At 37.8% G+C, this 13,294-nt stretch overlaps 1 protein-coding gene across 15 annotated transcripts in view; it reads right to left on the reverse strand.

Annotated features, from left to right (window-relative positions):
* The window catches only part of CADPS2 (calcium dependent secretion activator 2), a 312,438-nt gene that overhangs the window by 75,370 nt on the left and 223,774 nt on the right, over nt 1–13,294 (reverse strand). For 11 of the 15 annotated variants that reach the window (XM_062609680.1, XM_062609685.1, XM_062609682.1 and 8 more), the window contains 3 exons: nt 11,774–11,837; nt 9,640–9,763; nt 7,054–7,074 (listed from right to left, as the gene is read on the reverse strand). In XM_062609680.1, the coding sequence (XP_062465664.1) occupies nt 7,054–7,074; nt 9,640–9,763; nt 11,774–11,837 (209 nt within the window). The remainder of the gene's footprint in view (nt 1–7,053; nt 7,075–9,639; nt 9,764–11,773; nt 11,838–13,294) is intronic. The other 4 variants (XM_062609684.1, XM_062609683.1, XM_062609689.1 and 1 more) reach the window with 1 other exon arrangement.

Genomic DNA, 13,294 nt, shown 5'->3' on the forward strand with positions numbered 1-13,294 from the left:
TCACAGAAACATGGTGGGATGGCTCCTACGACTGGAGTGCTGGAATGGAAGGTTACAGGCGCTTTAGAAGAGACAGGCCTGGAAGGTGGGGAGGGGGAGTTGCACTTTATGTTAGGGATAGGCTGGAGAGTATGGAACTCTGTCTGGGGACAGGTGAGATGTCAACAGAGAGTTTGTGGGTCAGGGTTAAAGGGAGAACAGCAATGGGAGACATTACAATGGGGATCTGTTACAGACCACCTGATCAAGGAGACTCTGTGGATGAAGCACTTTATAGACAGATAGGAAAAGCCTCATGCTTGCAGGGCCTTGTTCTCATGGGGGACTTCAACCACTCTCACATCTGTTGGAAGGACGGTAAGGCCCGGCACAAGCAATCCAGGAGGTTCCTCGATTGCGTGGAAGACAACTTCCTTCTGCAAGTAATAGAGGAGCCAACAGGGAGAGGTGCCATGCTTGACCTCGTGCTCACCAACAGGGAAGGGCTGGTTGGAAATGTGACGCTCCAGGGCAGCCTTGGTTGTAGTGATCACGAGATGGTTGAATTTGAGATCCTCAGGATAGTTAGAATTAAACTTGGCTAGGGATGTGAAAGATAACAGGAAGGGATTCTATAGGTACATTGCAAATAAAAGACAGACTAGGGACAACATGGGCCCTCTCCAGAAGCCATCAGGAGAACTCTCCTCAGTCTTCACTGGCAAATTCTCTGACCACACCACCCAAGTCTTGGAAAGCAGACGCAGGGACTGTGAGAATGAAGAGACCTTGGGACCACTGTAGGAGAGGATCTGGTTCGAGACCATCTTAAGAACCTAAACGTACACATGTTCATGGGACCTGATGAAATTCATCCGCAGGTCCTGAAGGAGCTGGCGAATGAAGTTGCTAAGCCACTGTACATCATATTTGAAAAATCATGGCAGTCAGGTGAAGTTCCCGATGACTGGAAAAAGGGAAATATAACCCCCATTTTCAAGAAGGGGAAAATGGGTGACGCAGAGAATTACAGACCACTCAGTCTCATCTCTGTGCCTGGCAAAATCATGGAGCAGATTCTCCTGGAAGGCATGCTAAGGCACATGAAAATCAACAAGGTGCTTGGTGACAGCCAGCATGGCTTCACTAAGGGAAAATCCTGCCTGACCAATTTGGTGGCCTTCTATGATGGGGCTACAGAACTGATGGAAAGGGGTAGAGCAGTTGATGTCATCTACCTGGACTTGTGCAAAGTGTTCCACACTGTCCCACACGACATCCTTGTCTCTAAATTGGAGAGACATCAATTTGATGGATGGACCACTCGGTGGACAAAGAACTGGCTGGATGGCCACATGCAAGGAGTTGTGGTCAATGGCTCAATGTCCAGCTGGAGACCAGTAACGAGTGGTGTCCCTCAGGGATCGGTGTTGGGACCGGTCTTGTTCAACATCTTTGTCGCTGACATGGACAGTGGGATTGAGTGCGCCCTCAGCAAGTTTGCCAATGACACCAAGCTGTGTGGTTCAGTTGATATGGTGGAGGGAAGGAATGCCATCCAGAGGGACCTTGACACGCTTGTGAGGTGGGCTGATGCCAACCTCATGAAGTTTAACCATGCCAAGTGCAAGGTCCTACACCGGGGTTGGAGCAATCCCAGGCACAGGTACAGGTTGGGCAGAGAAGAGATTCAGAGCAGCCCTGTGGAGAAGGAGTTGGGGGTGCTCATTGATGAGAAAATGAACATGAGCCAGCTTCAGTGTGTGCTCGTAGCCCAGAAAGCCAACCCTATCCTGGGCTGCATCAAAAGCAGCGTGACCAGCAGGTCGAAGGAGGTGATCCTGCCCCTCTGCTCTGCTCTCATGAGACCTCACTTGGAGTATTGTGTGCAGTTCTGGTGTCCTCAACATAAAAAGGACATGGAACTGTTGGAACAAGTCCAGAGGAGGGCCACGATGATAATCAGGGGACTGGAGCACCTCCTGGATAAAGACAGGTTGAGGAAGTTGGGGCTGCTCAGCCTGGAGAAGAGAAGGCTGCGCAGAGACCTCATAGCAGCCTTCCAGTATCTGAAAGGGAGCTATAGGGATTCTGGGGAGGGACTATTCATTAGGGACTGTAGAGACAGGACAAGGGGTAACGGGTTCAAACTTAAACAGGGGAAGTTTAGATTGGGTATAAGGAAGAAGTTCTTTACTGTTAGGGTGGTGAGGCACTGGAATGTGTTGCCCAGGGAGGTTGTGAATTCTTCATCCCTGGCGGTGTTCAAGGCCAGCTTGGACAGTCTTGGGTGACATGGTTTAGTGTGAGGTGTCCCTGCCCATGGCGGGTGGGTTGGAACTTGATGATCTTAAGGTCTGTTCCAACCCTAACTATTCTATGATTCTATTATATATTAGATCAAGCAGTCCTGTTATAATAGTACTGGTAGTACTGTGCAAGGCATCTAGTGGGGATGACTGCACAGTTCTTGTCAGTGATGCTCAAGAAGGCGGAATTCAGATTTTAATAGAGATGATAAGATGATAAAAATGAAGAATAGGAAGCTAAAACTCTGAGACAAGGTGATGAAAGTCTAATTTCCATGAGCATAAACCACTTGTCTAAAAATGCATCATAAGGTGATGATGAAATGCTATGAAGGAGGGAACTAAACCTCCTTAATTAGGGTTACAGAACTAGATTAGCATGTTAAAAACTAGAAACTAGTTTGACTGTAAGTTGATTCCTACACCCGTAGGGCAATCAGGACTTGAAATGGCTTTCACATGGATAAAGCAGGGGTTGGAAAAAGGGAAGAGCAGTGACAAACACAGCCCAGCTGTTAAGACCGAATGTATGTTTATGAAGTACCACGATGTGGACCCAACAATTCAGGTTGTTGTTTTTTTTTTTTTCCCAGCCCTCTGCTTCAAAGTTGACATGAGGGATATTTGCCCATATCCTCCTCTTTCTGTTTAGCTGTGTAACAGAGACCAAGAAGGTGCTATGCTGCTGCGCAACTCATTCGTTTTTGTTTGTTCAGTGAAATGAACATGCATGGAGAGCTTTAATCACGTCCTCTCCACGTACAATAACTCTCTCCACTTGTCTTCTGAATTTCAATAATGTTTGTAGTGTTCTTCTTTTTAAGTCTGATAGATCCTTCTGAGCCTTGAGGGCATTTACATACTACCTTTCCTTTCGAAACTTGTATGTAATGAGTATGTTAACGATCGATGTCCTTTAAAAAAACGCAAACTGTTGAGTTGCTCCTGACCTTCTATTGTATGGAGTTAACAGTTATTCAGCCTTTGGCAGCCTGTCTGATAGAAATAAATATTGGGATGACAACTGTGATTTGTCTTTGAGCAATTGCACGCTACACAGTAACTATTTGCTCTGATTTTAATCAAATTTATTCTCATTCCTTTTATTAAAACTGTTTGGCAGAAGGAACCCAGTATATTCTGTTACTACAGACTTTTAAAGAGAGTGAGTTAAAAGACAGACTGCTTAATAATTTAAATTTTTATAATCTATTGCCTCAGAAAGAATATCTAGGAACAATGACAGATGCAGCCCTGTTTGCTTCACAGCCATTTACCACTTCAATCTCTAACCCAGTCCCTTTATTTCTCCAGAGCAAGGTAATGCCCTTGTGCTGAAAAATGTATTTATATGTAAGCCGCTATCACCTATTTTAGGAAATGACAACAGCACAAGCAGAATACATTACTCCTCAGCCATTCATATTTCAAACAAATTTAAATGGGGTAAACCACTAATTTCTGAGAAGGAATAACAATTTTTTTTATTGTCTGTGTGTATTAATGGACATGTATAAAATATAAGTAAAAATATGAATTCTGTATAAGGAAGGCCATTGTTTTTGAAAGAGAGAAAACAGGTGAGGGAGGCATGTAGATTTCTAGAAGCTGTTCAATGGAGGCGATACAAAATGCATCTGAAGAATGCTGTTTGTTGATGGCTTCAGAATTTAGCAGGTCTTGTTATGTTCAACATTATCAATAGGAAGAGTTAACTCAAGTTAAATATTGAATAAGACAGGAAAATATGCCATACACAACATGATCTTAAAAGCACTTTCAGGCAGAGAAATCTCAAAGGTAGCATGTGTTGTGATGAAAATGGTTTATACTTAAAAAGAGATTTTCACATATTGATTCTGTGATCATCTCCTTGACAAATTATAAAGCCTTGCTGCAAACTACAAGGGCATTATATGAGAGTTCTTAGACACAGTTCAAAATTATAATAGTAGGTTTGTTGCCATTCTCTTCAAAATGGCAATTATACTGAGTGAACAGATTAGCTACTCCATGAGAATTTCAGCCGTACATGTTGTAAGCAATGACATGCTGAACCCTGTATAATTGTCATTGCAACTGTAATTTTTATTGAAAAAAGCTGTTCTATATTCATAATAGTATAATGACACTGAAGTGCTAAATAAAATGTCATCCCAACTGCAAACAAATTCTGTTGATGCAAGTGCTGCTTATACCACCGTGTCTGCCATTAGGAAAGTAACCACTGTCTTTGGGAAAGCATTCAGTCTTGTTCAATTGAGCCTGCGAAAATGAGAGCACTCGGGGAATAGACCTGGGAACCAGGCAACCACACTGCTGATAAAGGATTCTCACAACAAAAAGAATTTGCATGTTCACCTCTGTACTACCTAAGAAGGACACTCCTGCAATTCAGGATTCTCTACACAGTATCTAATGCAGAAGCTAAAGGGTAAATAATCATGATCAAGAAATAGCATTTCCCTATTTTCCACAACAATGCAATATATAGTATTAGGGACAAGCCTATTGTACATCAAGTTTATGATGAAATCTGTAGGAGTTTAGTTAGTGACACAAAGAGGAGCAGGATTTGGTCCTGCTAGACAGGCTAAAACATAATTTTATATGGATTCCTTTCAGCTGCTTCATCTTTTGCATCAGAGAAATGGGTTCAATAAGGCACAAAATTCTGGGGGAACACAGTCTATTTACTCCTTTCAATAAAATTAATTTTTCTGAGTTTCTGATTAATTTTCAGTTGCATTTTCAGTCAGAAGCTTAATTTGATTAAGCAGTTAAATTACAAACACTATATACCTTTAAGCCTATATACCTCTTATAAACCTCATAATTCTATATACCTCTTATAAGCCTATAAACCTCTAGTTTCACCTAACTCACACAGTGAATTTCCATTTACTCACTGTATGTGATAGGCTTTCTTCTCATCTATTCTGCAGTATAAGTATTTGCCAGACACTTAACGGTCAGTTTTGCTATCCTATTTTAAGAACATGGCAACAGTTTCTTTCAAAGCATGCATAAACCTAATGTAAAATGACTGAAATCAGGTAAACTAATTTTTTCCTTTGTTCTTTTTTTTTTCCCTGTGCTTGTAACTGTGTGTCATGTGTTCAGTGGTCTGTACTTCTGACATAATGAGCCTGAGAAAAAATAAAAATAACAAGTATGGGGCGGAAGGAATATTTGTAGTTGAGGTGATACTCATTATATAGAAGTGTCCAGCTGAGGCTTTAGAGTGCAAGGGTCAAAAGGACACAAACTCTGAAATTAGTTTTTTTTTCATTTTACAAATTAATTTCAACATTTTTCTAAACTTCTAATTTGAGAAGATATTTTCTTCAATACCTACAGGTGTAAGAATAGTAAACGGAATATTTGTGCTATCTAGCTTTAGTTATCTTACCTAGCAGGGAGATAGGTCTTTTCACAGAGAAATTGTTGAAGGAGCCTCCAAGTGCTCTGAAGCACTTGCTTAACGAACTTTTTTCCTTGTTGATCAGAGCGGGCTGGCAGATAACCTAACCAATGTGAGCTCCTAACAACTCCCCCTAACAAGTTGTGGCATGAATACCCATACAATCAGTGCATCGCCTGCTCTCTTTTTTAACAGTTCCAACATGAGCTCTTCTCTTTCCAGGGCATTTAGAGCTTTCAAATGAAAACCAGTAAAAGCTGTGGGAACCAATGGAATTTTTTTTAATCTTCAGTTATGAACAATTGTAAAAAGTAGTTTTTATAATTAGCTAGTACTTTTTTCTTGTTTACTGGCTAAAGAAGCTGTCCCTCAAAAAATGGACCATCCCTCCAAGCCCCTCATTGGCAAGGCACACCACTTTGAACTATTTCTATGCAACCTTTATAGTTGTCACACCAGTTTGTCTTTCCAGATGGAAAATTATTTCATCCTGAGAATACTACCAACTCAATGCCTCTTCCCGCAACTCTGGTTGATATTATTCGTGGAAGGCCCACACAGCATCAAGATCAGGCTTCCACTTGGTCTGTAGGTAAGTCTTTAAAAAGGGTAAGACAAAGTAGTGTACGCATCTATTTCATAGTGTATCTATATATACATACATACATACATATATATGCACAGTCTCATACTTCTATGCAGCCAGTACTGCTCAGACACAAATACTTCAGCCATGCTCTTTTTATGATCACTCTGTTAAATATCGAGATATAAACACTCAAACCCCCTCTCTGCACTACTGAAGAATATATACCAAAACTGTTTCATGAAATAAGTAACACGAAGAACTACCATCCTCCCAACCTTCAGCTGCTCTAGGAAAATAAATGTATCACTAAACAAAGCTATATCAGAGAACTCTAAAACCAGCTTAATAAAATGAGTTCTCCTACCAAGACCTTCATCAATAATTTCAGCAGTCCCATTAAGAAACAGGTGTCTTTTTTTTCTGATGACTATGAAATTACATTTCTGCAAATTCACAAACTGATTTTGAATTTAAAAGCCAACCTTCATCACTCAGTTATACCTATCTCACAGAAACCACAATTGCATTATATTCCAAAATACAAAATCAGCTAACTTGCTAATAATTATGCACATCATAGTTAAATATCAGTGTAAATGAAGAATGCATGGACTACATCAAAATGAATTTTAACATTCGTACATGTTCTGGTCAATAGCTTGGTATTGCTGAAATCAACAAAAATAATAAAATAACAGACACAACACACTACATCTGTAATACATGCAGACATGCACAAAAATAGTAATCACCTGTGTCCTTTTCTGCTGTTGCTGAGTATAAAAAAAAAGAAAAAGAAAAAAAGAAGAAAAATATCATTACAGAAATATAACTATTTAAATTTTATTAGAGAAGAACAGATACCAAATAAGGTGTTAAAATGTTTTTAAAATCTTTACTATAGCAGTAAATGTCCTGACAGTCAGGTCACACAAGTGATGTGTTTTGTCAGCTAAAGGAGAAATGGTGTGTTTTCAGGTAGTATATTTATATTTACTAGTCCTGTGTAGTCTGTATTTCAAGCTCATTGGCTGAGTTTGCATATTGTGCCTGAGAATTTAGAAACATAAATAACAGTAAAAGAATATAAAAAAGTAAGAATATAAGAATATTATTTTTGTTAGAGCCTTCTTTGCATGTCTACTTCTTAGGTAGTGATTACTGGTCTATAGCTGATACTATCGTGATAGTTGCATTCTGACTGACTAATATGATATGATTTCTTCTGTTGTTCACTGAAGAAATACTTACAGGACAAGATTCCCAAATGTATAACAATTACATTTGACGATATCAGTAATGTTATGAAGATGATGACTATATGCTTTTTGTATGTAATTTGAGGAGCCAGCAATTAATGCAAACACAAACATGAATTGCTTTCAAGAGAAGAATGTAATTTTAGTACACAGATACAATAATGCTCCCATAAACCTAACACAGCAGAATGGAACCTATTGCTGAAAACTATTACATTTATATTGATAAAAGTGTAACATATCTGTATATGACCAGAGTATAGAAAGAGACCAGTACAGGTCTTAATTGCTACTGAAGACCAATGTTTTAAATGTTTTGATGTTATGATGCTGGAGCCTTCAATTTCAAACAGTACTTAACATATTTCTTGTTGAGAAATAGTACATTTATATATGGAATTACCTGTTGTGCATTGGGTTTTCTATTACATGAGCATAACTACTTGCATAAATCTAGTTATGTTTAAATCAAAAGACAATAAATCCAAACAGAAATTTGCAAGTCAAAATATGCCATGGGATGGAGAGCAGTTTTATGTGCTGTTCCAGCTTATTGCAGTGTTAACAGTGTGCACTTTTTAGAATGTTAATTTTGCTGCTTGCAGTGGAACTGTCACACTTCTTTAGAAAACAGTAAAAAAAATCTTGGACGAAGATGTATTTACACCACTGTAAAAAACTTTTCCAATTCAATTTAGTCTCAGTGAAATTAGATACCCTTTGTATACTTTTGTAATCTTTTAAAAATCTTTCTATTTTTATACCCATTATTTTAACACGTTTGCTAAAAGTCTGAAATACAGAACACTTAAAAAATCCCCTTTATGAATAGAGAAAGAGAAAAGCTAACAAAAACAGTTATTTTTGCTTTTTCATTTTCCAGAATAGATTTAATATTCATCCTTCTTTCTTTAACACAACATGATATCATAATTAATTATGATAAACTGGTTACTAAGACGGTTTCATGTTGTTACTCCCATGATATAATACTGGTTGCTATAGTGATGAGATGGGTTTTTCGTTAATCACTTGTGAGGTCGGTTAACTCGTGTTTTTCAGAGAGTTTGAGAAGAAATGGAAAAACAAAAAAAAAGTTGGCTGTATAATACTGCTAAATATGAGGCTTCTTCATTTTTCTGCTATGATAACTCTGGTTTTTCTAGTGCATTGTTAGAAATACATACATGCTATTAAAAAAACATAATATGCATAAAATTGGATTTTTTTAAAGCAGAATTCATCTTTCATATATTTTCCTGTGAACTGAAACTACCTCCAGTAATTCAGTTATAGAGATGCAGACACACTGTCTTCTGAATATATCTGTACAGGTGTATCTCAAGCTTTCTGTGCTTAAAGAAGAATAACAGATGTATCTTGACAAGGAATTTGACTATTATGACTTCCTTTTCGGTCTACATAGGTTTATAAAGAGTAAAGTGTATGTACTCTAGCAACTATTTTTGAGAAAAATCTTAATTTTATGATACACTTTCTAGAACAAATGTAATTCCAGAAAAACTTCTGACTACCATCAAATCTAGTATTTTATCCCATTGATCACTTTGGAAAATCAGGATGTAATTAAGATTTTAGTCATCAGATTATTATTATACACCTGACAAAACAACAGCAAAAATAAGTAACACTTATCTCTCTGTCTGAATTATAAGTGCATCAGAAAAGCAACTTTACCTAGAGTTTTCAAGTTTCAAGGTACTGTTACTACTGTTAAGGTAAGAATTTCCTGTCAGTAGTTTAATTACTAGAAATAATTACAGAAATAAAAAATAACTCATAAACAGCCTTCTAGATTTATGGGGAACTCAAAAGTAAGAACAAAGGGCAACTTAAATTAGGAAGTCCTAGTCTTCTATTCAAACGGTCCCAGGAGGCATATTAAAGCAATGAATAGGAAAAGAGCTCCATAGTTCACCAGCTGAGATTTTAATGAGACATTTCCCCTTGCTGTGGAATAGTTCTGTTCTGGAAAGGGAAAAGGCTGCTCACAGAATGTTCAGTTAGTAGGCATTGTTGGCTTTTACAGCCACTTTGGCAGTTGATTGCTATACTAACCTTCTATTTTGGCATATTCTGTAAGTCGAGTGTAATTGATCAAGGCGGCCTTCTCCAGACATTTTCTGACCACTTTCTTCACCTCTTCTGCTGGCATGGGAGTGGCAATATCTTTCATTAAAACCTGTGTCAGAGACAATTGTACCTCTTGGTTATAGTCATTACTCAAAACCCAAGGGAAAAGGATAAAAGTATCCTAAAGTTACTACAGAACTGATAATGATAAAGGCAGAAATCAAAAAGGAACTAGATATTTGTCTTTCAAGGTTTCTGTTCAACCCTGGCTTGACTGCCTATATGGTATTTATAAACAATACGCCCCTGCTGTTTGGCATCTTGCAGCATGCTGGTCAGTCTTCATTTGTGTAATGCCAAGACCAGTATAACAAAACAAGAGCATTCCGTGGATGGTCTGGATCACAGTGTCTGCAAAAGATATGGATGTGGAAATCTGCTTGGTTGTCACCTGTGGAAAAGCTTCCACCATTGCATAATGTAAAGGAGAAACTGTGAACCACACCATCAGAGCTAATACTGACTTTTCTACAGTCACAGTTATTCAGATTCAGCGTGTTCTTGCTGTGAAAAAGAGTCCTCTGTAGTAGTCAGGGAAAACATTGAAATTCTGGTAGACTATTTGATTATGGACAAGTAGAAGAACACATACAAACTTTTTCAAAACCTGTCCATTTTTAAAATATAGGACTTTGATAAAGTGGATCACCTGTTGCAAGTGATTCAATATATTTTCACCATATTTTATATGTAAATAACAGCTTCAGGTAACTCAAAATCTTTTAAAAAAGCTTCTCCAATGTATCCCCAGACACGCTACACCCTTACAGAACATGTCTAAGAATTACTGTGAAAGGGAGGGAACAAGAGATACAGTCTGGAGAAGGGTAGAGTAGAAAAGAAACAGGTTCCCTAACGGAGAAGCTATTAGGAAGATACTGTTGCAAAGCAGACTCTTCCATTACTTGCACACACGTAATGACATCTCTACCTTTGTTTACTTGCTTCTTTCTAATGAATAACCTCTGGGTTATCAACAAGTCAAAATACAGTATTCAAAACCTTTTATTCCAGATCTGGTTTGTTTTGGGTTTTCTCCTCGTCCCCCAACATTTCAAAGACAGGTAAAATAAGATATTTCTATCCCATTCTGCATCCACAAGTATAGAAATGCACATTTATTCACAGTCAAGAACAGACAGTGGTGTTCCTTCAGCATCAGACAGAGTACCATTGCCATTTTTAACAGCAGGAACGGTAAGAGGAAACGCTGTTTCATATAACACAAAGGAAACACAAAGGAATCTACATAGCACTACAATCACTGAGATTGTAAGTGAAAGAAAACATATATACCCCATCTCTCTATGTGTTTTTGATCATAGCAGAGTTTTTCTAAGATAGAATCTCCATCCATGGAATGTTCTGCAGTGCAGAACAACTGACACTCTCCAGGACCAGACCTCTCAGATTTTGGCAAAGCTACACTGACTGGGTTCTAAGCTTTTTTTGAATTCATACCTTCATCAGGCTCCTGTTGACATAATTCCTTTGGAATCTCTGCTGGGATTTAAAGTTCTCTTTCCCTAGAGACGACTGAGATGCTTTTCAACACTATGAGGTCGTCTTGCTTCTAGTCAACACAAATGGATTTGCTGGACAGAATTTACATTTATAGCTGCCCATATCAGTTTTACTGCACTTATCTTTTTCTTCTTAAATTGACTCAGATTATGTATTTATGGGAGATTATTTGGATTGTATAGAAGCTTTTTAATGTTATACGTATGTACAGACAACATCAGAAGCCAAAAGCCATACGAAGCAGGAAAGGGGGGCTGCAGAGTACACTTGCATTACTTCAGAGGTAATGCTGGGTAACTGTTAAATTTTAAAGAAACAGAGTCACCACAGTGGCTTGAAGTGAAAGTCAAACAAATCCTACAGAAAACAGCTATCTGTCTCTGTCAAAGACAATAAAGAAAAGATCTCCAGTGAACAGTTAAAACCAACACTAAAATACCCGAGAAGACATGAGCCTGCTTTCAGCACTGTGAAGGCAAAAGAAAAATGCAGGGTTAGTACTCAAGCAGAGTTTAAAATACGTTCTCAAACTTACCCTTTCAAGTAATGAAAGTGTGGCTTTTAAAGCTCCTTCAGGGCGTCCAAAAGGGAAACAGTATCTTAAAAAGAAAAAAAGAAAAAAAGAAAAGAGGAAGAGAAAATGATCAGAATTATTAATACCTACATTAAGAATTTACTTTGAGACATAACTGTACACAACTTGCATTAAATTAAGTTAGTAGAAGACTCCCAAACATGAAGTACTAATGAAAGCAGAAGGCCTCTCCAGCAGTCTACCATGGATCATATACACAGTACAACAGCATCAGCCCACCAGCAGCTCAGGCCTAAACACTGAAAAAATAAAAAAAGGCAAAAAGCATCACTTCCACTTTCTCAATTATGAAGCATATTTAATGGTCTCTGATAAGCTTAATTGTCATCTTTCTGGAAAGAGGTACTATTTCTCATGTAGCCATGACAGCTACTGGAGCTGTGAAATAGTGCTATGTATATTATATCTCATTTTAATATTGGATTAAGATAAAGATAAAATATCAGATATTTAAGTTTCTAGAGATAACATAGGAAGAAAAATGTCTGCAAATATTCCATGACATTTTTTCTATTATAGATACCATGGAAAAGCACTTAATGATATCTTAGATTTTATCAGCTACAACTTAAACCATACCCTTCTTTGTCTTGATATTTCTGAAATTCTCTAAATTAAAAAGTGATCCCATTCATAGCTTTGTTTTTCATTTTCGTATACTGACTGATCCAGTATATCAGCTCAATGAGACCACAATGCTCAGGCAACTGTAACCTCTCTTAATCCCATCTATAAAATCTTGCTGGGAAATCCCCAACTGGAAAAAAGATTTTTTACTTTGATGAGATTATTATCTTTTTATTATTACTCACTGAGAATGGTAGCCTCATATTCTAATGTTTTCCAATAGTAAAATCTTTTCTAATGATAAAAGGATTCAGATCAGTGAAGTCTGATACATTTTGGTCAGCCAAAATAAAGCCCTGAAAATGAGATCAAAAAGGGATTTCCCACAGCAAGAATTCCAGTATTTGCTTTGTCTCATTTTGTTTCTTTCTTACAATAGTGCTAACAATTTTTGAGAACAGGTTAACAAATTAGCAAAGCAGATTTAATGACCCTCAGGTGTTAAATCATCTTAAATCAGAACACACCTTTAGGTGTGTCATCTCCTCCTTCCTTTGCAGTATATTTCTACAGTCCTTGACTTGAGCTTCCCACCATTTATTCCTATCATCATCTAACAGTAGCTTTTGAATAAATGTCACTCATTTCTTGATTACACTTGTTATTTCAAATCAAAGACTTCCTTCCAGGAATGTTCTGCTACATAAATAACATAACAAGCTTCCAAAACCCAACCAGATTTAAGTTTCTGTAGATGTAAGTCCCACAGTAGAAGAGGGGTTACTCAGGTTACTGCAGAGACAATGTGTATGACTACAATTTGGGCAGCAAGCTTACACGTGCAATTGGTGCAAGAAGCCTCTGACAGAAAAGAGTGCTTATACTGAGATAAGC

The sequence above is a fragment of the Pezoporus occidentalis genome, unplaced genomic scaffold (genome assembly GCF_034315485.1).
Source record: "Pezoporus occidentalis ecotype Australia unplaced genomic scaffold, CSIRO_AGI_Poc_V1 ctg14, whole genome shotgun sequence".
In the NCBI taxonomy this organism is placed as follows: Eukaryota; Metazoa; Chordata; class Aves; order Psittaciformes; family Psittacidae; genus Pezoporus; species Pezoporus occidentalis.